This window comes from Sarcophilus harrisii, chromosome 1, assembly GCF_902635505.1.
Source record: "Sarcophilus harrisii chromosome 1, mSarHar1.11, whole genome shotgun sequence".
NCBI lineage: Eukaryota > Metazoa > Chordata > Mammalia > Dasyuromorphia > Dasyuridae > Sarcophilus > Sarcophilus harrisii.
In genome coordinates this window covers 93,819,634-93,845,426 of record NC_045426.1, presented here as the reverse complement: position 1 = coordinate 93,845,426, position 25,793 = coordinate 93,819,634, and the positions used below count along the sequence as shown (strand labels likewise).

General features: G+C 37.8%; 1 protein-coding gene across 3 annotated transcripts; it reads right to left on the bottom strand.

The window, feature by feature from the left end:
* Nucleotides 1–4,789: 4,789 nt before the first annotated feature.
* Nucleotides 4,790–24,043, bottom strand: RNF20 (ring finger protein 20). 3 transcript variants are annotated; one of them, XM_012543416.3, is made up of 20 exons: nucleotides 23,936–24,043; nucleotides 22,893–23,060; nucleotides 21,924–22,091; nucleotides 21,648–21,795; nucleotides 21,320–21,502; nucleotides 19,358–19,476; nucleotides 16,651–16,797; nucleotides 16,474–16,551; nucleotides 16,186–16,305; nucleotides 13,717–13,896; nucleotides 13,147–13,282; nucleotides 12,530–12,651; nucleotides 11,934–12,322; nucleotides 11,178–11,295; nucleotides 10,848–10,997; nucleotides 7,945–8,157; nucleotides 6,881–7,006; nucleotides 6,580–6,720; nucleotides 6,117–6,218; nucleotides 4,790–5,848 (listed from the first exon to the last, which is right to left on the bottom strand). In XM_012543416.3, exons 2-20 carry the CDS (start codon nucleotides 23,019–23,021, stop codon nucleotides 5,672–5,674), a joined length of 2,946 nt encoding a protein of 981 aa, XP_012398870.1. In that variant the 5' UTR covers nucleotides 23,022–23,060; nucleotides 23,936–24,043; the 3' UTR covers nucleotides 4,790–5,671. The 3 variants fall into 3 exon arrangements, with proteins under 3 accessions (XP_012398870.1, XP_012398872.2, XP_012398871.1); XM_012543418.3 differs by lacking the exon at nucleotides 23,936–24,043 and adding an exon at nucleotides 23,784–23,894; XM_012543417.3 differs by lacking the exon at nucleotides 23,936–24,043 and adding an exon at nucleotides 23,305–23,775.
* Nucleotides 24,044–25,793: the final 1,750 nt, after the last annotated feature.

Here is a 25,793-nt window from a genome sequence, read left to right as displayed (position 1 = left end):
TGAAACAGTGTGCTGTGTTTTGTTAAAAAAAAAAAAAAAAAAAAAAAAAAAAGCTTTCAAGAAAATATGAGTTCTTCAAAATAATTCAGCTCTGCCCTATCCCATTCTTACCTGGGCTTTTTGGGATTATGCCCTCTGTGTGCTCAAAGAGTGACCTTCAGGTTAGGGATGGTATTATACAAGAAAGAAAAAGAGTTTTCATCCCTTGGCTGAATGAGCTCCTGTTTCACAAATACATGGTATTACAAGATGGCGAATAAATAAGGAAAAATTGGCAGAAAGTTTGAACTCTCTTATGAAGTCACCTTGGGAATAACATCTGACCATTTTTTATCTCTACACCTTCAGCTACAAAAAATGTCATTGGCCACCTAATACCTAACCATGTTTTGGAAAAATGTTGGCAAATTCAAGCTCACACATTGGAAGAAAGGTTCTAGGTGAGCACCAAGCATAGTTGTGGCCATTGAATGTCTAAATAACAATCACAGAGCATGCCAAACAGCCTAAAAGAAAACACCCCCCACGGTTAGGGCAAATGATATACAAGAAGAGCAAGACAATTCTTAAAAGCATTTCTAGGATAGTCAAGTGATGTGACTATAGCAATCCAGCATGGGGACTCCACTGGGTTTTTTAATGTTTATAGAACAGTGATCCTGACAATTCTATAAATGTTCATCGTCCTTGTCACGTGAAGTTTTGCTGACGCCCTTCCAAATAAGGATACTGGAGGGATTGAACAAAAGTGAGGAAAATCATCTCTCTTTAGATCATTAGAACTAAAATTCATCCCTAAACTTAACTTTTGAGAAAAATCCTCTAAGAACCCAGGAAACCAAGAAATCAAAATTAACAAGGAGTAGAAAGGACTCCTTCACAAAGTCTCTCTTTCAAACACATTGGAAATTGGCAAGCCAGAAATCCATGAATAATTTCAAAGGGAGTATTTCTCTGGTCATTAAAACCAAATCTTTATATTTTTTGTGTAATTGAATGATAAGCTACTTAGTCCCTTCTTTCATCATCCACCTAAGTCATAAATCTACTTCTTCTTCAAAACTATTTACTGCTATGACTCAGTTTGATGAAAACATGAAAACTGTTTTCACTGAGAATTAAGTGAATGCTCACTGTATTTTCTTTGGAAGGCTGAAGAATTTTTTTCAATGCATCTTGATTCTGAAGTATATGAAACAGACTGCTCAGCCCCAAGAAAGTAGTGAAATGTCCTTTGGGCATAAAGTGAACAGGATGATTTGCTCTGGGCATGTTTCTTGTACATCGGGTGGATAGATGAAATGTCTTTAGGTCTTTTCCATCACAAATTTCTATGAATGTGGAATAAATGTTTGGATTGAAACAAAACTCTGGTATGATGTTGCTAGAGTTTGTTTTGGGATACTTATGAAAGAAAGGCTGATGTGAATGGTACCAGTCTCCTCCAGCAGAGTATATATGCTGACTCATTAAAAATATTCAGATTAAAAAATGTAGATTGTATCAATTTGAGGAAACCCAACACTATTTTTAATGAAAACATCATAGGCCAGAATTAATCCCCCAAACTCTCTTCTCAGCCATATTTTCTTTCACAGTATTTTCTTTACTAGCATGTCATTCATTCCCATACTCCCAAATTGACCATTCCATCCCCAATCTTATTAGAAGGGTTACTGTGAAGATCAAATGGAATAAATAAATATTTGTAATGCCCCAGCATATATGAGGCATTTAATAAATATATACCTTCCCTCAATCTTAACCTGATTCACCCAGTGATAGTTCTAACTGCCTACAGAATACATACCTGGGAATACATATGCCTGGATGTCCTTCAGGCACGTCAAACACAACACATCCAAAATTAAATTTATCTCTTCATATTCCACCTGAACCAATCCTTCCTCTAAATCTCATTTGGGATATACCAGCATCATCCCAATCACCCAGGCTTAAAACCTGCTCCTTCCTTTGACTCTTGTATAAATGGAAAAATTTTAATTTGGAAGACAAGTCTGAATTCTGCCCCTATTCTGCCTGTAATACCTCAGGAAAAATCACGTCAGCTCTCTGGGCAAATAAGCAAATAAAACTTCATCTATAAAATAAAAAAGGTTATCCTTTAAATTTCAAAGCCTATAATCCTAAGTGATCTACTTTACTCCTCCTCACCTCTACCAACATCCAATCAGTTACTAAGTCCTCTCAATTTTACTTTGGCAATATTTCTGATAGCTGTTTTTTTATTCCAAATCCACTACTAAACACCCTGGTTCAAGCTATCATTACCTCTCCCTAGAAGGAGAAAATACATTAATAGCGTCCTAACTTCTCTCTCTCCCTTCAGTCTCTTAACTCCCTATTTAAACAGCTTCCAAAATCATTTTCCTAATACACAGCTCTTAACAGTCACTGCCCTACCATCTCCTGTGTTCCTCCATAACTGACAGGAATACAAATTATCTTGCCAACCAAGATCAAGTGATAAGACTTAAAGCTGAAAAGGATCTCAGAGACCATCTAATCTAACTAACTTTATTCATTTACAGATTAAGAAACTAAGAGGTTAAGTGAATTGTCCAAGGTCCCAGGGAATAAGTGCCAAAAGTAGAATTTGAACCCAGGTCTTTTGCAGGCTGAGCCAATACTTTCCTCTCTCTTCCCCCACTAATACAAAATCTGTCTCTAAACTTTTTCAGTTCAGGGATGCTATTTAATACAGCTGGAGGGCCTCAAGGATGCTGCCAAACTCACCTTAGGAGAACAGGAGCTTATTTTGCAAACACTCCCTGTTCATTCCTTTTCCTCAGTAGCCCTAAAACCTCCAAGCTATATGAAGCTACTAAAAACTCACATATCTCTACAGATAGATACAAAATCTTGTATTTAAATTACAAGCACAAGATGGCAGTACACCAAAAGAGGTCAGAAGGTTTTAGTAAGCTGCAAACTCAGCATGAATCTAACTGTGTCACAGCCAAGATTTAATATGATTTGGGGCCTAAGTCAAGAGGCGAAGCTTTCAAGAATAGGGCAGAAGTCTCATTATTCCCTGTCTCGGTCATGTTGCAAGAGGCAGTATGGTTCTGGGTACCACATTTCCACAAAGACATTTTCAAGCTGCTGAGTCTAAAAAACAGCAAGGGCATATAGGTGAGGTTATATGAGGACTGCCTGAAAAAACTGCAGGTGTGCAGCCTGGAGAGAAGACTCAGAAAACACATGATAGCTGTCTTCAAACATGTAAAGGGAACCAGGGATGTGAACAAAAATCATAATTATCATAACAGCTATCATTTATAAAGTACTTAATACACCAGTCACTGTGCTAAGAACTTTATTTGTTATATCACTTGATCCTTGCAACCACCCTGGGAGATAGGTGCTATTATCCCCATTTCACAGATGAGAAGAAAACTGAAGCAAACAAAGTGACTTGCCCAGAGTCATTCATCTAGTGTCTGAGGCTAGATAAGAACTCAGGTTTTCCTGAGCCCAGGTCCAGCACTCAACCCACTACATCACTATATTACACTTCTTTGTTTGGCCCCAAAAGGCCTAAGTGTGAGTAATGGTGAAAATTGCAAAAAGGCAAACTTTGGTTTGAGGTAAAGAACATTTTTCTAACAATGAAAGCTTTTCCCAAAGTAGAATAAGTCAGCTCTACAAAATTCCTCTTCCATAGGAGACCTTTAAGTTCAAGATGAATTGCCAGGCTCTTTCAGTAATGGGTTGGGCCAGATGTCCACCCTAATATTCTATGTTTGGATACTTGAGTCCTCTGCTGTTCACAAAATGCTTTCCTCACCTAGCTGTTCCATACTCTTTGATGCTACTATCCAGCACAGCTCATGCTCATGGAAAAACTCACATTATGGCCACATCTATCATTCATCCAGCAGCTGTGCTGCCTCAAGCTCTTAGCTTTGTCACTGCCTGCCCTTCTACCTCTTACTTCTGACAAATTATCCTTTGTAAATTTGCAAGAGTGAAGCTTCTGCGAATCACAAAATAACACTGGAAGGCCTCTAAGAATTAAAGTTTTAGAGAAAGATGTGATCTAGCAAATGAGCTAGTTCAACTCCTTAAGAAGACACCAAAAACAGCTGGAGAAGAAACCAAGTTCCAACAGGGGCAAAGACTCACTCATGGCCATACAAATAGCAGTAACTCAGAACTAGCACACAGATGGCTAACTCCCAAGCTAATGCTCTCCCCATTCTACCATACAGGGCCATCCCTAGCTCTTCTCAAATCTTGAGAGTTGGTGACATTATGTTGCTAACTTAAAGAGAAAGCACAGGGTAATAGCTGTATTGCAAAATGAGGTATGGACTGACAGTAAAGAAGCTGGCCTGGATCCTACCTCTGAGGATCCTTCTAAATCAAGGACTCGGTGACTCAAATGAGATGAAATCAGGTTATAATTAAGAATTGCCTTACAACTAGACTTTTGAGAATTGCAAATGTTATTTAAATTATGATAAAAGAATCTTTATGAACTAAATGGAGTGATAGGGAAGTATAGGACTATTAAAGGATGAGAGGGAGAGAGGCCATATGACGTAGGGAGGAAAACCTCTAGTTATAACTTTTAAATAGCCTATATTCATACTGAGATGGCTAGAAGAGTTTCATTAATACATAAAAATCAATGTTCTTTAAAATCTTCATCAAGTTTCTTGTGCTAAGGTGATAATTCATGTTTAAAGGAAACCCAGGAGTAGGATAGTAAGTACTGAAATGGCTTTCACCCTTCTCAAGGAAAAAACCTGTAAGACAAAGATAAATTGACCCATGTTTTAATTGGCATTTGTCAAGTACAAAGTCTGATGGAAAACACTACAAACAGTCCTCTGGAAAATGAAGATTGACAATACCCCAGAAAAGTGAACAAAGAGGATTTCACAGCTCACCAAGTCCTCCTGGCATCCTACATAAGAATGCCAGCCCAGAAGGTGTTCATCACCTTGTTCTTTCATCTCTTCTAATTCTAGCCATTCTGAGAGTCAGAAAGGGGCTATAATGTTTGCAATTACTCCATCTGGGAGGAATTAAAGACTTTACTTAGTATATCTTCCACCAATTAACAACTCTGTAAAAATAAAGGTGCCACCAGATAGTCTGTAAATGGCCCTTAAAGGTCCCTGATACTTGAGAGAATCAGTACATGTTGTCTAAGGAAGAGTGCCACTAGGACACTTTTGTGCTACAAGTTTACAAACCAAATCATGCCCAAAGGCAACTTCTGCTAAGGAGCTCCAGCTTTCTTCAGTCTAAACCCAGCTGACTCCCCTTTTCTGTGCTCTCCAATCAGTACAAAATCAGTACTATCCAGAGCAAAAATACCAACTCGGTATTTTTAGAGGGAGGGGAGGAATAGGCCAACAAGCCAAGATGGCATAGTGGGCTCCTAAAGAAATTTAAGCTAGAAGGGAAGATAGTCAATTGTTTGCTTATTTTAACTTCTTCCCACAAACCTAATCCTTTTATTTACCCAATTCTCTCACTGGAGTCACCCAGTTATTTTGGAGAAGAACATGGGCGGGAGTCTGTGAATGGCAACACATGGCCCGTCCAGTGACAGCAAGGAGAGAAGAGGTAACAATTTGATGGTTCATGAAAAAATATCTATCCTGACTTTCTGTTCCTCTGCTCATAACCTGTTTCAACCAATATAGATGCGATGGAAGTCATTGGCACCAAAGGCAGCATTACACTTCGGACATTTACGCTGGCGAGTATCATAGCGTGTCTTCACACACTCAAAGCAGAAGACATGAAAGCATTTGGTAAGCACAGCATCCTTCTTGCGCATGTTGCAACATGGACAGGTTAGTCGAGCCTGAAAAGGAAAGAAGTGAAGTGAGTGAGATGCTAAATCACTACCACCACCACCATTTCATAAATGGAGAAACTAATGATCTTCCAAAAACAAACAAATAACACACCATAGCAACGTATTAAGTTTTACTGACATCTCAAAAAGGAATCATCCTAATGATGGGATAGAGGCTAGGTTTAATTCTCTCTCTCCCTGGGGATATCACTTTAAACCTTGAATTCATTTGAGTTAAAAATAATTTAGGGATACTACTGAAGTTGTACTTCACCTTATAATCCTTAATCTCCTCCATGAGGATCTCATCACATTTAGGTACATTGTCTGGTTTCTTTGTAGTCTCTAACTTCCTTCGAAGTCTAGAAATATCTTCCTGTAAAAGAAAAACATCTGTTAGACACATCTCCCCAAGAGAAAAATCAAAATAATCACTATAGAAATTAGAATTTTTAATTCTCTTTTATTCTTTCATGAGCACTTTTCTTCCTGGGGAGAAATATGACTGCAAAAATATAACATTCCCCTATGCTTCACAATTAACCAATCTGAAAGCCCTAGTAAATTCAACCTTGAACACAATTATGAATAGAAAAATGTAGGAAAGGGAGGAAAAAAAATACTGGAAGTATAATTTGAATTTTTGGCTATCAATTTTTTCCTTAACCCTGTCTTTATCATGGTTTGATTCTTCAGAAAAGATCTAAAAGCAAAGCTGAAAAAACATAGGCCAGTACCTGGGCCCGTTTAAAATTAAACATATCCTTTTCCTTGGTCACACTGTTCTCCACAATTTCATCTTGAAAATCATGAAGTTTCTTCTGTGCCAACTCTAGCTGTGCTTTGAGGTCATCTGCAAGCTGGGCTGCTTCCATTGCCTGGAAATAATTGAATTTTTTAAAAAAATCACTATATTGTTTCCAATGTTGAAAAACCTTAACCCAATACAGGAAATAAAAAGGGAATTCTTTTATTAATATAACATATAGTAACTGCCCCAAGATAAACCATTACTTTCATACCTAGAAAAATACTTACCTTGCGTTTATTCATCTCCAAAGCCTGTGTCCGAAGACCCAGCTCCTTCTCTCCTGTGCCAATGTTGCTCTGTAAGAGATGTTCCTTTTCTTCCAGTTTCCTTACTACTTGTAGCTGAGCATCCACCTTCGAAAAAAAAAAAGTGGGGTTTCCAAACAAATGAGAAAAAAATTTAAAATTTAAAATTTGATCATACTGTTTTTAAACTTTGAACACAAAAGGAGGTGCAGAAATCTCAAGTTTTATTCCTGACTTTCCTAACTAAACCATTAAAAGACCCACTCAAGCATTCAGAAGCCCATTTTATTTCTCTATTATACAAGTGAAATCTGTTTTTGCGAGTTATCAATCTCAAAGTGAATATGTATCACATGCTGTTTTTTAATGCTTTGAAATCCACATTTGGAAAAAGTGAAAATGAAATTCTAACTATTGTTAATATTCTATCTCTTTCCTATACTATCCTAATTTCCAAGCCATTAATTCAACCATTCACATGCATTTCTATTTTTAAAAAGTTTTGACTGGTATCATTTGCTTCATATCACCTTTAAGTCCAAATATATCCCTCTCTACTTCTTACACAGGGAGCCATCCCTTGTAAAAATGTGAATACAAGAAAGAAAAGGTAATGCTGCAAAAACAATCAACATGCTCAATCCACACCAAAAACAACTGATGGTATGTGCAATGTTTCATATTTATATTCTCTTATTTCTTAAAAGAACACATATTAGTATTTAAGAGTTACAAAATGGAAAGGGTTTTAAAAATCTGTTTCTGTAAGGTATAATATGTATCTTTCTTACTTAGAAGAGAAAAAGATTCCTGAGGACCCTACTAAATACTTTATCATTCTAAATTTCTAGTCATTCCTTTCATAGTCTCACGGGCACAAAAGAAACTGAATTATTTTAGTGAATTTGATCTTATCTCCCCATACTACCTAATAGCCTAGCATTATGCTCTCTCTATCTGCAGCTTGCCACAGAGAGACAGCTCTTATTCCTGGAGAGAACACTAAAGTACATGAGATGAGAATCCTGTCTATCTTTCCTGCTTACCTGAGTCTTCAGAGTCAGAACCTGGTCTGCAAGCTCTTCTTTCTCCTCTTTGAGTAATTTATGGATCTGATTTGACTTGATGCGTTCTGACATCAACTTGAAATTGGCATCATCTTTTTCTCTTAACTGCTGCATTAAACGGATATTCTGTTCTTGCATATCTTCAAATGCCTGTCCCGTGACATCCATCTCCGACAGTAGAGCATCTTCTTCCTGAAGCAATAAACAGTTTGTATTTTGAATCACACCTTCCAGCTCCCGAGAACATGGCACAAATCAACTAAGCCCTTCGTAATATTCAATTAAAAAGGAAGGACAAAACTCTTACTTAAAAAACAAAGATCTTAGAAGATAATGATACTTATTTACAAATCTGAATTATTATACATTATCCTAAGATACAGTCTCATATCTTATATATGCTCCAATATTTTTGCAAATTTTCTCTATCCCAGCTATCTTAAAACTTTTTTTTTTTTTTTTTTTTGCTGAGGCAATTGGGATTAAGTGACTTGTGCAGGGTCACATAGTTGGAAGTGTTAAGTATCTGAGGCCAAATTTGAACTCAGGTCCTCCTGATTTCAGGGCTGGTGCTCTATCCACTATGTCACCTAACTGCCTTAAAATTTTCTTATTGCCTTTATCCTCTATGTTACAGATTAATCTACATGTATTTATTCCATACAGATTTATTTAATATTTACTTTGTGGAAGATACAATTTTTAAAATACAAAATACAAATATAATCTCTGTCCTTAAAGAAATAAGAATATCCTTGAGGAAGGGTTAAGATACACACAGAGCACTAGAACTCAATGCAAAAGGAAAAAGAGCAACTAAAAGAATATGAAAATTGTCCTCTAGGGGAAAGAGAGAAACTTACATGGAAAAAAAAAGCACATGAATCGAATCTTAAAGCATAATACTGGAGAGATGAGGCTGAGGGGAGAACAATTTAGATGAAGTAAAAAGCATAAGCAAAGGTTTAGAAGCAGAAAAACAAGGGGACACTGGAAAAGGGCTAAAAGCTAAAAAAAGGAAGTTGGGACCAGTATCTGGAGGCTCCTGAACATCTGGTCAAAGAGAATGGACTATACTTGGAAAATAGTGGCAAGCAACTAAATATGTTTAGAAAGAAGAAGTGACATGATCAGAGTTACAATTTACGATGACCAACAGGATAATTTCAGAAAGGCCTGGAGAGACTTACACGAACTGATGCTGAGTGAAATGAGCAGGACCAGGAGATCATTATATACTTCAACAACAATACTATATGATGACCAGTTCTGATGGACCAGGCCATCCTCAGCAACGAGATCAACCAAATCATTTCCAATGGAGCAGTAATGAATTGAACCAGCTATGCCCAGAAAAAGAATTCTGGGAGATGACTAAAAACCATTACATTGAATTCCCAATCCCTATATTTATGCACACCTGCATTTTTGATTTCCTTCACAAGCTACAATACAATACAATATTTCAGAGTCTGATTCTTTTTGTACAGCAAAATAACGTTTTGGTCATGTATACTTATTGTGTATCTAATTTATATTTTAATATATTTAACATCTACTGGTCATCCTGCCATCTAGGGAAGGGGGTGGGGGAGTAAGAGGTGAAAAATTGGAACAAGAGGTTTGGCAATTGTTAATGCTGTAAAGTTACCCATGCATATATCCTGTAAATAAAAGGCTATTAAATAAAAATAAAAAATAAAAAATAAAAAAAAGTTACAATTTACGAAAATTAAATTGATAGCAGTATATAGAACAAAAAATGAAAGTAATCAAGAGATAGTTATAGTCAAGGTTAAAGGTAATGAGGGTCTGGATAAGATGTCAGTAATGGGGGAGAAAAAGAGGAGACATGAAAAAACTTCAGAGAAATTGAATCAAAAAGACTTAGTTAACTGAATATTGGTGAAAAAAAAAAGGGGACAGGAGTCAAAGATGACTGGGACAAAGATGCCACTAACAGAAATTCAAAGTTGGGGGGGAGGGGAAAGTTTTAGTTAAAGAACATGAATTTAATTTTGAATATGTAGAATTTGAAAATGTAGAAAGCCAGCAGAGGGTTGGAAAAGCAGGCCTAGCAGAAAAAACAAGAATTATTATCACTGCCGTTGCTGTCATTATTATTACTTTCAAATACATATCATATAAAGATTAGCTGTTAAGGTTTGCTAAATGCTATACAAAACATTTTATCATCATAAGAACCTTGTGAGGTAGATATCAAAATTTTTATCACATTTTACTGAGAAGGAAGAAACTGATATTCAGAGAGATTGAGGTAATTTGCCAATAGCTGCACAGCTATTGGGATCTGATCCCAGGCTCTCCTAACTCTAAAGTCTCCCATTCCACGACATCTACAGAGATATGACAGCTGAAGCTATAGGGAGGGAGAAGTCTATCAATACAGTATAATTTAACATGACAGTAAATTTTTCTGAAAAAAAGGGAAAGTACTAATAAACAAATTTTATAAAAACTGAAATGACTCCACTTTTATTTAACCTAGTATACACAAAATGCCTAATATGTCCATCTGTATTCAATAAATGCTGGCTAATTTTAATAATACATATTATATACACTCATTACCTGTAATTATATAATCACTGGGATGTATGTATGAAAAAACAGCACAGCTATCTGTTATAGTAAAAGTTATATGTATAAACATATCCATACACCACACATATATGGAATAGGTACCTATGTAGAAGCTTCCCTAATCTAAGTGGCAATTCCATTATTAAACTTACCTCTTCAAAACAGAACTAATTATGTAGCACAGAAGCAAGTTATTAAAGTAGCAAATTTTCCCTATATTTATTTCAGTTAAGGCCCCTTTTCTTGCTTAAAAGGTCATTGTCAAGATCTTGTCTCACCTGCTTTGCCACAGCCAGTTTCTTCTGCAAGTATTCTATTTGCTCTTCCACTGCCTTGATCTTACGCAGGGCATCTTCATCAGCCATTTTTTTGCTTTCCTTTTTCTCTTTATCCTCTAAGTCCTTGAGCCTTTGCCTCAGATCTTCCAACTTAAAGAAGAAAACAATCAGATGAGACAAGTCAAAAGGACTTCAGACACCCACAGCATGTATAGAGCATCATTAGGCATATAAAATCCCCTCCCTAATTGGCCTAGCAATGGTTTTCTTGAGGAAGCTCTACACAAACAAGATGATGACTAACTAGAGTAACAGACAAACAGAAGTTACCTCAGCCTTGGCCTTTTTTTCAGCTGCCATTAGTTGAACCTTGTCTCTTTGCTCCTTGGGAGCAGAGCGATACATATCTAGCAAGAGTTTCATCTCCTTTTGGCTCTCTTGTGCCTTCCTATTGATAAAAGGAACACATGAAGTTGGCAAAGGTGATACCCACCACTGAACTGTCATGTGGTAAAAGTAATTACAGATTAAAGCAAAATTTTATTCTGCTCTTGGCTTCTCTACAATGTAAAACGTTTATATAGACTTTCCCTAGACACTAGGAAATTCCTGAAACCTGATGAATGGAGAGGAATTATATTATTAAAACATATATCGCTCTCTTGAAGAAAACATGAAGTAATAGGAGAACAAAAACATGGGAGATTTACTAAGTTCACAAAGTTTCAAAATAAATTTTCAAGTGTTCCATTTTGTTCAATGACAAGATTAATAAAAGTCCAACTAGTGAAACTATTTACACTTGCTGAGATCTACTGAACAGTCATAATTTTATAATCAAGCCCAGGAAGTTAACACCATTATACAATTAAGATCCCTGAACAGCAAGGTAAGGAAATAGGGCTCTTCCCTATGCTTAGCTTCTAAATCAGACCACCTAATAAGCAATCAGGACATCTGAGTTGTGGTGACAATGTGTCTGTGGTCATATTAATTAGTTAACTGACTGCTTTCACCATTAGTAAACAATATCTGATATGCCAGACAGTCATTTCATGAGGACCATAAATTGATGTTGGCTCTTACTTGAGTTCAGCCTTCAGTTGCTTAATCAGCTCTGCTTCTTTTTTCCTTCCATCTTCGTGCTTCCCTTTCTCCTTATCTTTGCTGGATTCTCGGTCCTTTTCCGATTCTTTCTGCTTCTGCTTCTCACGCTCTCGCTCCTTTTCTTTCTCTCGCTCTCTTTCTTTTTCTTTTTCTTTCTCCCGTTCTCTTTCCTTTTCACGCCTTTCCCGTTCACGTTCTTCCTCATCTCTTTTGGCCTTAGTCTCACTTGCCTCTTCCTGAGCAGCCTTGGATGCTGAGGTCTGGGTAGAAGAGTCCTCTGGCTCCTGCTTGATATCCACAGGTTCTTCCTTGGGATCTTCAGTACTAGACTGGGATTGCAGAAGGCCACTGCCACTCCGGAGGCGGGTCTGGAAGGCCAAAAGGGAGAAAAAGCAGGAGACAGTTAAGAGTAGCCCATTGAACCACTCACATTATATCTCTTTTCCTTCCAAAAGGAGTATTATTATTATGCCTGAAATCTTACATGTTTAAACATAGTAGATAATGCAAAAGAGCAAGCTAAATGGTGCTCTCAGCTCAGAGATCAGTTTTCCCCACTCACCCCTTCCAGTTACCTTGCTCAAATCAGACTGGGCCTCTCTTAGTTTGCGCTTATACCTTAAGACCTCCCCCTTTAGTTGATGATTGTGATTCTGAAGGCTGCTGATAAGGTGACGCATTTCCCGATTTATGGGACCTGAAAACAAAAACAAAAGTTTATCAAGAAGTTGTGAAATTGGCAAACTTATAAGAACAAGAACAACAGTATGATTCAGAAACCTATTAAAGGCAGCACAGTAGGTGAAAACATCTCTGGATTTGAAATCAAAGGACTTCAATTTAGATCCTGGCTCTGCAATTTATTTTTTACATATCCTAGGGAAAAATGAATTAACCTCTATGAACTTCTCAAAGGTTTTTTCCTGATCTAAATTTATGATTCTACAATTGAAAAAATATTACCTACTATAACTACTTCTCTGAGCTTAAAAAAACTGATCCACTTGAATTAATCTCAAATTAAGATATGATGAATTTCATTTAATTATGATACTTGATACTAAAGGAAATCTGGGTTAATTTTTATCCCAACCAAGTCATTAATAGCAGATCCATTTCAGGAGGGAGAGGGAGAGGGAGAGGGAGAGAGAGAGAGAGAGAGAAAGAGAGAGAGAGAGAGATTGATTCTTACCTGCTTGCTCATTGGCAGCCAGAGTCTGCTCAAATTCTATCCTCAACATTTCATACTCCTTACGGACCTGTGCTAGTGTATCTTCTAACTGGATCACTTCTGTCCTTAACTTCTTGTGCAGGCTAACTTCATCACGCTAGACAGAGGAAAGGGAGAAATCATTACTATTGAGAAACAGATACATGTCATTCTTCTGTCAAACTGATCAAAATGAATCAAATTTCTATTCTATCTTCCAGACTTCCTCCCCAATGACCCAAGAAAGATGAAAACATCAGGGAAAAAGGTATTGTCACCCTGAGAAGTTCCAGAGACTGTCAACATTTATTGAACAACCACTTTGTATAAAACACTATATTGAACACTGACAAGAAACAGAAAAGAAATTAAAAAGATGATCAACACTGAGGATGCTAAAGTCTAATCAGAGAGACATAACATATAAGTAAAATATAACAAATATGAAAAAATCATCACTGATCAAACTATATATAAAGAGAAGGCAATGTTTAAAAAGTTTTTGGAAAAGAAAGACTTTGATAAGGTAGAGAAGAAATAAACCATTATTACCTCAATGAGTTCCACCTGGCGTTGGTGAGTCCCCCTAGTGCCATGAAGCAGAGTACGAGCTTCATCCAAATGTGCTTTCAACTGTAGGCTCTCATTATAGAGGACAGAAAACTGTGATTGCATACATCGATATTCTGGAGTTTCCTTTACCACTTCTTCCACAGCACTCCGCAACTCTACCTATATAGGTACATCCCCGCAAAGAGCAGGAGAAAGGTCAGAAATACAATTGCCATAAGAAGCCATGGTATCATTTTGATGCAGTTCACTCCCCAGATCTACATGTCTAGCCCTGATAATGAGCTATGGACCAATCGCTCTTCTAAATTTGGACCCTCTTCTAAATTTGCCTCTTTGAGTTGAGTGCCATCATCTCTCCAGTCAGCCAAGCAAGTAATCTCTGATTCATCTATCTTAACCCACAAATCCAATTAGCTGCACAAAGCTCATTATATCACAATATCTCTCAAACATATCTTCTTCTCCATTCATGTAACCATCACAATCTAGGCTTTTCCCATCTGATACCCCTACCAAGTAATAGCCTCTTCCTAACTGATCTCCCTGTCTGTCCCTACTACAATCTTGACCAAGTAAACAAAGTGTTTTTAAAATTCTTGAAGTTCAATATCACTCTTATCATTCAAACTTCAGTAGCTTCCTTCTTAATTCCAGAATCAATTAAAAATTTTTGCTTGGGTCAGTTAGATGGCACAGTGGATAGAACACCGGCCGGCCCTGAAGTCAGGAGGACCTGAGTTCAAATCTGGCCTCAGACACTTAACAGTTCCTAGTTGTGTGATCCTAGGCAAGCCATTTAACCCCAATTGCTTCAGCAAAAAAAATAAGTAAATAAAAAATTTCTGCTTGACATTTCACATCTCCATCTTTTACAACATTACTTCATCTTAATTTTCCAGCCTTATTATATATGATAATTCCCTCCACAAAATCTATAGTCTAGCCAAAAGAGCTGTTCCTCTCACAATATACCCTCTCCTGGATCTGGATCTCTGCAATGGCTCTTCAATGCCTAAATTATTCTCCTCTCTCATTTCCACCCCTGATAGATGATGGATTTTTTTAAGACTCAGCTCAAGCTCTACCTTCTTCAAGATCTTTCCTAGTGTCTACTGGGCTATTATATTTTTCTCCTAAGATATACTTGTATCTCCTCTTTTGCAGATACCTACATATGTGAACATTATCTCCCCTCTTAGAATGCAGACTCCTTAAAAACCGACTGTTTTGCTTTTATCTTTCTATCTGCAACACTAGCAAAAAGTAGGATATTTAATAAATTTAATTAAATAATCTCAAAGATAAAATTTCACAAGACATGTTCAGTGCAGTGTTTTGTACATAGTACTTTATGCTTTAAACATTAGCAAAAGATATCAAAATACAGTTCATTCATAAAGCAGTCTACAAATATCAAGAAAAAACAAGTCTACCAATTCTAACAAAAGTGAGCATCAGAAGTTTATTCTACTAGATTTGTCTTTCCTAATGAGTCTGTCTTCAAAGATTCATTCCCTAATTTTTCTTTAACAATTCAACCATGAAAGGTCTCAAATTATAATGGGACTGGTCTTCTCAAAGTACCTCTGTAGCTAATTTTGAAACAAAGTCTTTCTCAGTCTAAAATGAAACAGAAATGCTACTTCTTAATTAAACATCTATTTTCTACAAAAACCTATAGACATTATTATGAGTCTCCATTATTCTTAAAGGTATAGGAAGAATAATTACTGATTCCATCACTAAAGAAGAGAACAACTGCAAAATCTCTATTAATGAGAGTAATGAAAAACAAAGTCTGGAATGAAATCTCAAGCTAAACAAAATACAAGTAGGCAAGAAAAAGTCATTTTTTACTTGTAAATATATAAAATCCAATTTCATCAAAAAGATAACTTTATCATTTTCTTCTGTAAGCTAAATATAGATGACTACATACCACAAGGGGAAAAAAGCCCTAAGGCCATCCCTGCAGGGAATACACTGATCAATCTTTGATAAGCAAATTCCATATAAAGAAAACATTATAGTTATCTACAATTCTCTTCATGTACCACAAGATGGCTGACTTGACTAAAAGAAGCAACTCTTTCTATTATAGATCTTTTATACACTTTTATAAATTTAAAAATAAGTAAAAATGGAAATATACTTGTCATTTAGCAACATTTTTACTCATATTTTATATTTCCTGAACATCAAAAATGAAATGGATCAAGTGCTTATCAGTGATAGAAGCATATTATTTACTAGAATAATGAAATGATCATATCTTCTAAACTGTAGTACCAAAGATAATCTAAGCAAAACAACACAAATTTTTATTTGTCCTTTATGAATTATGTGTTGACTTATGGATGAAAAACTTAAGAATTACCCTGAGCAAAGAATTAGCAAAAATACACACATCACTGGCCTATGAAACTTTCTGGGGAATTACTGTCATACCTTAAGCTTCTCATTGTGGGCAGTCACTTCTTCCAAGTCTTGGCGAAGTTTCTCCAGCTCACAAAGACGGTTCTGAGCCAATTCTTTGTTCTCCTCAAGCTCAGCATTCATCTCTTCAAACTTTAAAGTGTGGGAAAGTGATCAAACAAAATTAGAAGAAAAAGATTGTACCTCAAGCATCTTTTCCTCTCTGCTTTCTGGATACAATGTAATTTCAACTTTCCAAAATGAAACTGTAGTCAGTGCCTAAAAAACACAACCTTACACAGATATGGAGATTTTCTTTACCTTTCGAGCATTAATTGTGATCGTGCCACCATAGAGACTGCTTCCAGCTCCATACACCTTATAACCTTTGGAATTCACCTACAAAGAAGAAAAAAGTTCTTTAGCAAGATCTCCTAGGATTTTAATCTGAGCTCTAGAATTAGATTTGTCTCCAGCTTCCAAAAAGCGATTGCTTACCCGCTCTAACACCTCAGCGAGGTGCCGGTTAAGGCGCTGCTCCCTCTTGCGTATTTTGTCAATATCCCATTGCAAATCATCAATCATCGTCTCTAAAACAGACACTCGTGACTCTGCAGTTTCTACTTTACTCTGCAACTTAGAAAACTGTTGTACCAGGAAAAAACATTCAGAAAAACAGAAATAAAACAATAAACAGAAAATTATAGATAGCATACTAAACTTGATCCTAAATCTCTCATAACACTAAAGCATATCACAGCAAGGAAAGTTGGCAAGTTTCATCTAAGGGCAACAAGAATATTCTTAATAACAACTACAAAAATTTTATAGAACTTTCAGATTTGCAAAGCACTGTGCATATATATTTTATCTCACTTAATCTTCTTAATGAGCTCTGGACTGCTACATCTCTAGAAGTTTGCAAGATTAATAGCACTCTGGACCATAAGGGAAACATTGTTTAATACTCACTAAATGTCCTATCCCAGATAAGCACCATTTGGGAAAAAAGGCATTATGATATATTTTCCTGTGTGGATCTGTTCCACAAAAGGTTATAACAAGAAAGCTCCCTTCAATATTCAGTAAGATAGGCTGCTAGATGGTGTAGTAGATAGGGCACCAGCCCTGAAGTCAGGAGGACCCAAGTTCAAATCTGACCTCAGACACTTAACACTTCCTAACTGTGTGACCTTGGGCAAATCACTTAACCCCAATTGCCTCAGCTATTTCTAGGAAAAAAAATTAAAGATACCCAGAAATAATTATTTTCCCTTAATATCCAACTACACAGGATAAAACTTTCAAATATCCATAGACTCAATATAAAGAACAGATGAATACTGTTCATGCTTTAACCATTAAACTTAAACTGTATAATTTTAAACACCAAACAGGACTTTCTTTTGGTACTGAAACTAATAAGAGATAATAATTTTGCTCTTAATTTACTTAGTAACTCTAATATATTTATCTTATAATAGTACATATTAGAATCATCTGTGCAAGTGTCATCTTCTACAAAAATAAGCTCCCTGGGAGCAGGACCATTTTTAAAAAACAAATTTCTCATTTTCTGAAGAATTCTCTGAACATACCAAGTGTTATCAGCTTAATGAGAACTCAATACTTAAAAACTAATGGTGGCTTGTTCCATAAATAGTAAACGTTTAAAAACTAATCATTTAGGGGTGTAGCTTGGTGGCACAGTGGATGCAAGTCAAGAGGACCTGAATTCAAATCTGGACTCAGACACTTAGTACTTTCTAGCTGTGTGACCCTGGACAAGTCACTTAACCCCAATTGCCTCAGCAACCAAAAAACCCCCAAAAAACAAAAAACCCTAATAATTTATTTTTAAAGCTTGCCTTAGCTGACCAAAAAAACAAAGTATCAAATGTCCAAAAATTTAAACAAAATAAAATCTGTTCCAGTTTAAAGGAAAAGACCGAGTTTGACATTCTTAGGGAATCATGAGCTGATAATTCTTGTTCTCTGAAGTATCAAGTCAATAACAAAAATATCTGCCATATTTAGAACGAGAAATGAACAATGGATAGAATACACGTGCTGTTTTTAATCATCTATCTTTAAATATCTCTAATCACTTCCCTACTTACTTTACAACTCCAGCATTTCCTAAGAAACAAAGCACAACAATTTCCTTTACCACATCACATACAGAACTAATAATTTTTATAAACCAAACTGAAAACCAAAAGAGATATTCATGGTGATTAAAAGGATTTCTACCTTAGAATTTGTCTCCTTGTTAAAAGAAAATGTGTGTGTGTGTGTGTGTGTGTGTGTGTGTGTGTATGTATTTGAATGTGATTCTCCAGTTTACAATTGCTGAACAAGACTGAACAAGAAATGAATAAGAAAAATAATAACAGTATATTTGTATACTATTATAAAGGACTTTCACAAACAATATGGTCATTTCATCCTCAAAAGTCTCCTGGTAAAGTGAGATATTATTATCCCTATGAGAAATACAAGTTTCAGAGTTCATGCATGAAGAAAAAGCATTTATTAAGCATTTAGTCTATGCCAGGAACTATGCCAATTGCTGAGAATACAAATACAAGCAAGCAAGATACCTCTTATGGAATGAATAGAAGCTGAGTAGGTCTGGTAGCACAGTCTGCAGATGGCCAGAAACTGGCAAGGTGACTCAGTTCAAGGCAAGAGAAAGTTAAAGGCTGCCTAGCAGAGTCCAGGGCCACAGGGACAGAATTTAAATTTAAATGACTTGCTCATACTGCAGCTACTAAGTATTGACAGAGCTTACTGTGAGGAACAAATAAAAGACTATAAATCATTTTGCAAATCTAAAAGTCCTATGTCAGCTAGTAGGTGCTATTATAGTACTCCTGGAGGAAAAGAAGATAAAGTGTATGCACACATGTGCATTTCATTTGCTATTACACTCAAATAGGAGTAGAACTAGAACGCAGGTCTTTTTGATTCCCACTCCAGAATTCGTTCCACTGTACCATAGGAATTCCCCTTCTGTTCCCATGGAGCTTTGATTCTTCACACCTGGTTAAGTATTAATCTATATACTCTTCTAACAATAACCTTCCTGTTGTACAATAATCAGTGTCATACACAGTATTATCAATGGAAGATCTGACATGCACCACTGGTAGAAAACATCAAAACACAGAAGAGACCATAGTTTTCTATTCTGATCAGGTACCTCCTGAGACATGGTACGATGCTTCTCCTGAAGAAGGTCTGCCAATTCTTGAAGCCGTCCATTCTCATGGGACAAGAAGGAGTTCAGTTCTTGAACTGCTTCCTCTACAACCAAAGCATCTGGGGCAACAAAAACAGATGAAGTATTTGAATTAGGTTACTTAAGTGATGACAAAGTCACATCATCTTATTATCCATGCACTGCTATTAAGAACTTATGGTTTACATATTCAAGACCAAAGGACCATTGATGTAGTTAGTTCTTTTGCCAGTAAGATTACCAGTCATCAGTATCTTATCCATAAACAATTCCTGTCTTATTTCTATATATATTTTTTTCTTTTTTTTTTTGGTAGCATTTTATTATTTACCCAATTACCTTAAAAACCATTTTAAATAATTTTTTTCTAACATTTTGAGTTTCAAATTCTATCCCTCCCTTCCTTCCCTCTGCCTAAGATGATAAGCAATAAAATATACATTATAAAAGTAAAATCATGTAAAATATTTACAGATTAGTCATTTTGTACAAGAAAATGAGAGAAAGGAAGAAGAAAATAAAATACATTAATCTATACTCAGGCTACATCAATTCTTTTTCTAGAGGCAGATAACATTTTCCATCATGAGCTCTAGTACTGTCATGGACCAATGTCATTCATAGTTCTTCATGATACAATATTGCTATTACAACACATAATGTTGCCTTGGTTCTGCTTACTTCACTTTGTAAAAACTCATGTAAATTTTTCCATGTTTTTCTGAAATCATCCTACTTGTCATTTCTCATAGCATGAGAATATTCCATCACAATTATATGTCACAATTTGGTCAGCCATTCTCAAACTGATGGGCATCCCCTCAATTTCCAATTCTTAGCCGCTACTAAAAGAAATGCTATATTTTCATATAGATTTTTTTTTTCCCTTTTTAAAAAAAAAATCTCTTTGGAATATAGACCTGGTAGTGGTATTACTGAAAAGATATCAAATTTTATAGCCCTTTGGGCACAGTTCCAAATTGTTCTCCAGAGTGGTTGAATCAGTTCACAATTCCACCAACAATGCATTACTATACTAGTTTTCTCACATCCCCTCCAACATTTATAATTTTTGTTTTTGTCACATTAGTCAATCTAATGGCTATGAGGTGGCACCTCAGAATTATTTTAATTTACATTTCTCTAATAAATAAGGGTTAAAAGAATTTTTCCATGATTATATATAGCTTTGATTTCTTTGTCTAACTCAGCAAAAATTTGTGATGTTTGTGATGTTTCATAAGCAATACACTATCACCAGGAAAATACCAATATTTAAAAAGATAATGTTTTATGGCTTGGGATCATTGAAATAATTATACTGTTTCTCACATACAATCCAACCTAGTCTCTTACTAGCTTTTACATAGTGTTTTAAGGTTTGCAAAATGCTTTACAAGTATTATCTCAGTTTATCCTTAAAACAATCTTCAAAGGAATGTGCTATTATCATTATCCCCATTTTACAAAAGAGGAAACTAAGGCAGACAGAGGTTTAAGTGAATTATCTAAGGTCACCACTTAGTAAATATCTGAGGCTAGATTTAAACTTAAAGATCTTCTTCACTCTAGATCCAGGAACCTATCACTATATGACCAACATGTCTCTATTTAATTCTGGATCCACCTCATTACTTATCTACAATTCTTTTCCAAGACTGATTAAGTCAATGTCATAAACTTGGCAGTATGGCTCCAATAGAATATAAACTCCTTGAGGAGGTTTCATTTTTTAATTTGTAACCCCAGTTCCCAAGTTCTTTCTCTGTTAAATCAAATTGAAAATTAGGGCAAAGGGAATTGAGCATGAGTTTATACGTACATAGGTTTTACATAAATGTATTAATTCCTGTGGAAATACAATGAACACAAGCATCAAAATGCATTTCCATTTTCCCCTGTATCACTCATTAACTGGTTTACCTCCACTGTTTAGCTTGCGAAAAAGTACATCCACCTTTTCTTGCAGTTTGTCATAGACTGTCACTATCTGAGACACAGCTCGCCGAGAAGACTCCACACGCTCCTGTAGCTGTGATTCCATCTCCTCACTGGTACTGCTGGCCAAAGTAGCAAGGAAGGAGAAAGCTGGTTCCAGACCTTCCCCTCAAGGCAAGAGATAAAAGCAAAGCAATCACAAAACTGGAAAGCATACAACCCTCTTCTCCTGAAATAATAAGATGTCTACATAGCAAAACTTTTCTGCCAAATATATACACAGAGTGTGGTATGTCACTACAAAAATACTCACCTCTCTCTCGGTCATCTTTACGTTCCTGATTGCTATCTGAATCTGGTTCTGGTTCAGGAACTACAAGGGCTTTTCTTTCTGTGAGCAAGTCTCCTAAGCCCTGTTCCAGATCATAGCGTTTAAGGATGATGCGGATGTTTTCATCAAACTGGAAAAAAAGGAGACAATAGGAAAAGACAAGCTTTATTCTAGAATTAGATAAGAGTTCCAAGGAAGGTAACAATTCTCAAATTAGGAACCAAAGATAAAGAAAAAATAAGCAAACAAAAAACCTACTTGACTCCAATATCGGTTAACAATAAGTAAAGAAGCGTCATCAGTGGCCTGCCGGCGCTCCAATTTCTCAATATGCTCACGCAGTTCATCTTCAATAGTCTGTCTCTGGTCTAGCATCTCTGCCAGTTTACGATTTTTGGTCTGCAGCGTGCGGATGTCTAACTCTTCCTGCCACAGAATATCAATTATATTAGTGCATTATAAAATCACTGAACAAATTACATGATAGATCAACCAGGACAATTTGTTGTGTTTATATATCTACTACAAAATAAAACTGCACATAAAATTTCAGGCACTGAATCTCTTTAAAATTTCCAAAGGGAAAAGCTGTAAAAGAAAAGGGGTGGGGGGAAGAATAGAAGTAAAAAAGATGGACCAATGAAACAAACAGACTATAGCATGAATAAAGAAAGTAGCAATTTAAATATACCAAGGCTTCAAAATTACAAATTACTCTTGGGATACTCTGTGTGTATGTGGGTGGGTGGGTGTGTGTGTGAGAGAGAGAGAGAGAGAGAGAAAGAGAGAGGGAGAGAGAGAAATTATTTTATCCTTAGAACAATTCTGGGAGTTAGGCTAAGACCTCTATCCAACATGCCACCTAGATGCACTATTTTCTGGTCTATGACTATTCTTGAAATTTTCCTTACCTGGAATAACTTCTTTCTGCAAATTTATTAGAAACCTGCTCTTCATTCAAGGGTCACAATACTAACTCTCATTAAACATATAACCCTCAGCTACCACCACACTGAAAAAATGCCATCTTCCAAAGTCCTATTGAGCTATTGCAGTTATTTGTGAAAACAGCTTATTTTTCCTAGAAGTTTATAATAAGCCCATGAACAAAAGCCAGATTGCATTCACCAAGTATGACACACAAAGGTTTGCAGATCAGAAGTACGCAAAAAATGTTTACTTAGCAGAAACAATTTGGAAAAGAAGGTGTGTATCTGACATACATACCGTGGAGGACACACCCCCTAGTTTAATAGTTTCTACTGTGGTCCCTGAGTCTTCAACAGCAGCCTTCTTTTCTGGAGGTACAGAAGTACCAGGCTCCCCAGCTGCTCTCTTATTGCCGATTCCTGACATTTTGACTGAACAGATGATTGTCAACTTTTCTGGTTCTTCCTGGAAAAAGTGAATTCACACAGTTACACAGGTTACGGACTCAACTCAAACGTGGGGGGAAAAGGACGGGAGGAAGGGTGAGAAGAAGGGAAGAAAGAAGGAAGGAAAGGAGCAGGGGAGCTAAAGAGGAAGGAAGGGAAGGGGAGAGGAAGGCGGCAGAGAAGGGAGGAAAGGAGGGAAGATGTGCGTTAGGACTCAAGTCCCAAAGACCACAAGAAAACCTTCCGAGTCTGCCACCACTGACCTCTGTGGCTTGAGTCCCATGAAGGCCACCCGGGCTTCAGAATGGCCTTGGAAAAGGGGGCGGGGAAGTGCGCGCCTCCGGAGTCGGGCCGCGCTTTAGGAGCTGGAGCAGTCTTGGGGCTCCCACAGGGCTCGGGGAGGGGGAGCTTGGGCGGGTCTGACTCGCAAGGAGGGAGGGAGCATCCTCGCACATAGGAAAGGCTCCGGGAGCGCCGGCTGGGACCCAGGGACGCCGGGGAGGCGGAAGCCGCTCGGGGAGCGCGGAGGAGGGGCTCCGGAGAGGAGCGGGTGACACTGCGGCGGGGAGGGGCTTGGGAAGAGGGACGTGGGGGCCCCAAGGCGCGGACACGCGCGGGCTCCGGGGCGGGAGAAAACACTGCGATCCCGGAGGGGAGAACGACACGTGTGCTCAGTTCAAACCAGAAGCTCTCTAAGCTCCTGGCCCTAAGCGGAGGAAGCCGGTTACATGGTGACACCCACCGAGGATCCCTCTGGCGCGGGGGAATTAAGGCAAGAGCCGGAAGTCCCTCGCTCCTTCCGGCAGGGACTCATACGAAGTGGGCGGAGAAGAGGAGGGGGGAGTTCTCCTCCCAAGAGGATACTCTATGAGACCTAAGGCAGCAGATACTTACCCCAGTGTCCCCGGGCCACTCTTCGACCTCTCACCCCTGACCTGGGGCGGGGATAAAGCCAAACTTCCGGAGGCGGGACAGAACCCCGGAAGGAGGGAAAGAACCAAGATGTCTCCTTCCTCTCAGTAGCCAAGCTAGACCGGGCGGAAGTGGCTTCTAACCTCAAACACGCCCACGATAAGGAAAAGACGTTGGTTTCTCTCTTTAACCTCTCCGTGAGCACCAATCCTCGTTCAGAGAATCCGCCCCTTTATGCTCTGATTGGTGAACTTGAGCCTGAGCAGTTAAAAGCTCGCTATCTATTGGTTTATGTGGTTGCCAATCCCATCACTCTCCAATAGACTAACGGGACATAGCGACGCTCCGGGTGAAGGATTCGTAGAGCTGAAGGAAGATGAACTGACCAGGAGCTGGAGGGTGAATAGTAGTGGGGAGGATCGAGGATTAGGTAAAACAAGTCAGTTAACTCTAACTAGAGTTAAAAGCTCTTTAAACGGCTTTAAAGGATGATCTAAAAGTGAGGTCCCGTGAGGGATTTGATTCGCTAAGCTTACGTAGTAATGAAGGTTCCTGCTCAGGCTGGAGATAAGGAGTGGCCGGCCGCAGGTTTCACGGAGAGGCAGCTCCCGGATGAGGAAACTGCCGCCACTAATACAAATCTGCACCCTTCCAGCCTTTTACCCTGGTACCCGGGGTTTCCTGATCCAGAGTCACCCAGCGACTGGCTGTCAAAAGCAGAACTAGGGCACGAGGCTTGCTATTGCCTAGTAGCTCTGTTCAGCACAAGCACGGCTAAGGGGACTGGAGAAGTGGGCGAGTAGTTACAGTCACGAAGATCCAGAGGGGCCCCTTGCTGGCGACAGCCCTAAGAAGGAGACTTACGGTTTCTAAAACACATCAGTAAGAGCGCTGAGTAGCACAGGGGAGAGGAGGCCCGGCCTGGAGTCTCCTAGGAGCACCAGAGTTCAAATCTGGCCGCAGACACTCGCTCACTCTGGGAACCTCCGCAGATCGCTTAACCTGTGTTTGCCTCAGGCTCCTCACCGGTAAAATGAGGGTGATGACAACACCTACCTGGAAGCACAGCTGTGAGGCTCAAATGAAACTATTTGTAAAATGCTTAAGGCACCTGGCCGGTGCTAAATTGATGCTTGTTCCAGTCCGTATCAGTATTGAAAATATATGCACCAAATAACATCGCATCCAGATTCTTAAAGCTAATAGTTACAGGAAGAAATAGTAAGTACTATTAGAGACCACAGAGCCTTCTCAGACCTAGATAATGTATCATGGAATAAACAAGATTTTAAAGAGATGAGCAGGGGAGGTAGGCGGCTCAGAGGATACAGCACCAGCCCGTAAGTCAGGAGGACCTGAGTTCATCAAATCTGGCCTCAAGATACTTACCACTTCTAGCTGTGTGACCCTGGGCAAGTCACAACCCCAATGGCCTCAGCAAAAAAAAGAGAGAGAGAGAGAGAGGCAGAATTTTAGAAAAAGTTGGATATGGAAGACTTTTAGAAAATATTGAATAGGAACAGAAAGAAAGATGCCTACTTCTCAACTCTGGCTAGCACCCTCGAAAAAACTGACCATGTTTTAGATCTTAATAACCTTATAAAACAAATACAGAAAAGCATTTCTGCTTTTAATGCTTTTAAATGCATCCTTTTCTGATAACGGAATAAAAATTGCATTCAGTAAAGGGCCTTTGAAAAATAGATTAATTGGAAAGTAAACCTGATCCTAAAGAATGAGCAAGTCAAAAAACAAATCATAGGGAAAAAAGCATTTCATTCAATGTTGGAATCTTTACAAAGTGTTAAGCCATTGGAGTTGATTTGATCTTTAGAAGATA

Bases quoted from the DNA above. Each gene is read 5' to 3' on its own strand.
- RNF20 (XM_012543418.3), bottom strand. From the start codon at position 23,855: ATGAGTCCCTGCCGGAAGGAGCGAGGGACTTCCGGCTCTTGCCTTAAT. The intron at 23,061-23,783 runs GTGGGTGTCACC...CACTTTTTCCAG, and splicing joins CCGCGCCAGAGGGATCCTCG to GAAGAACCAGAAAAGTTGAC. The intron at 10,998-11,177 runs GTAACTTCTGTT...TTCTTCTTTAAG, and splicing joins AAAAAAAGGCCAAGGCTGAG to TTGGAAGATCTGAGGCAAAG.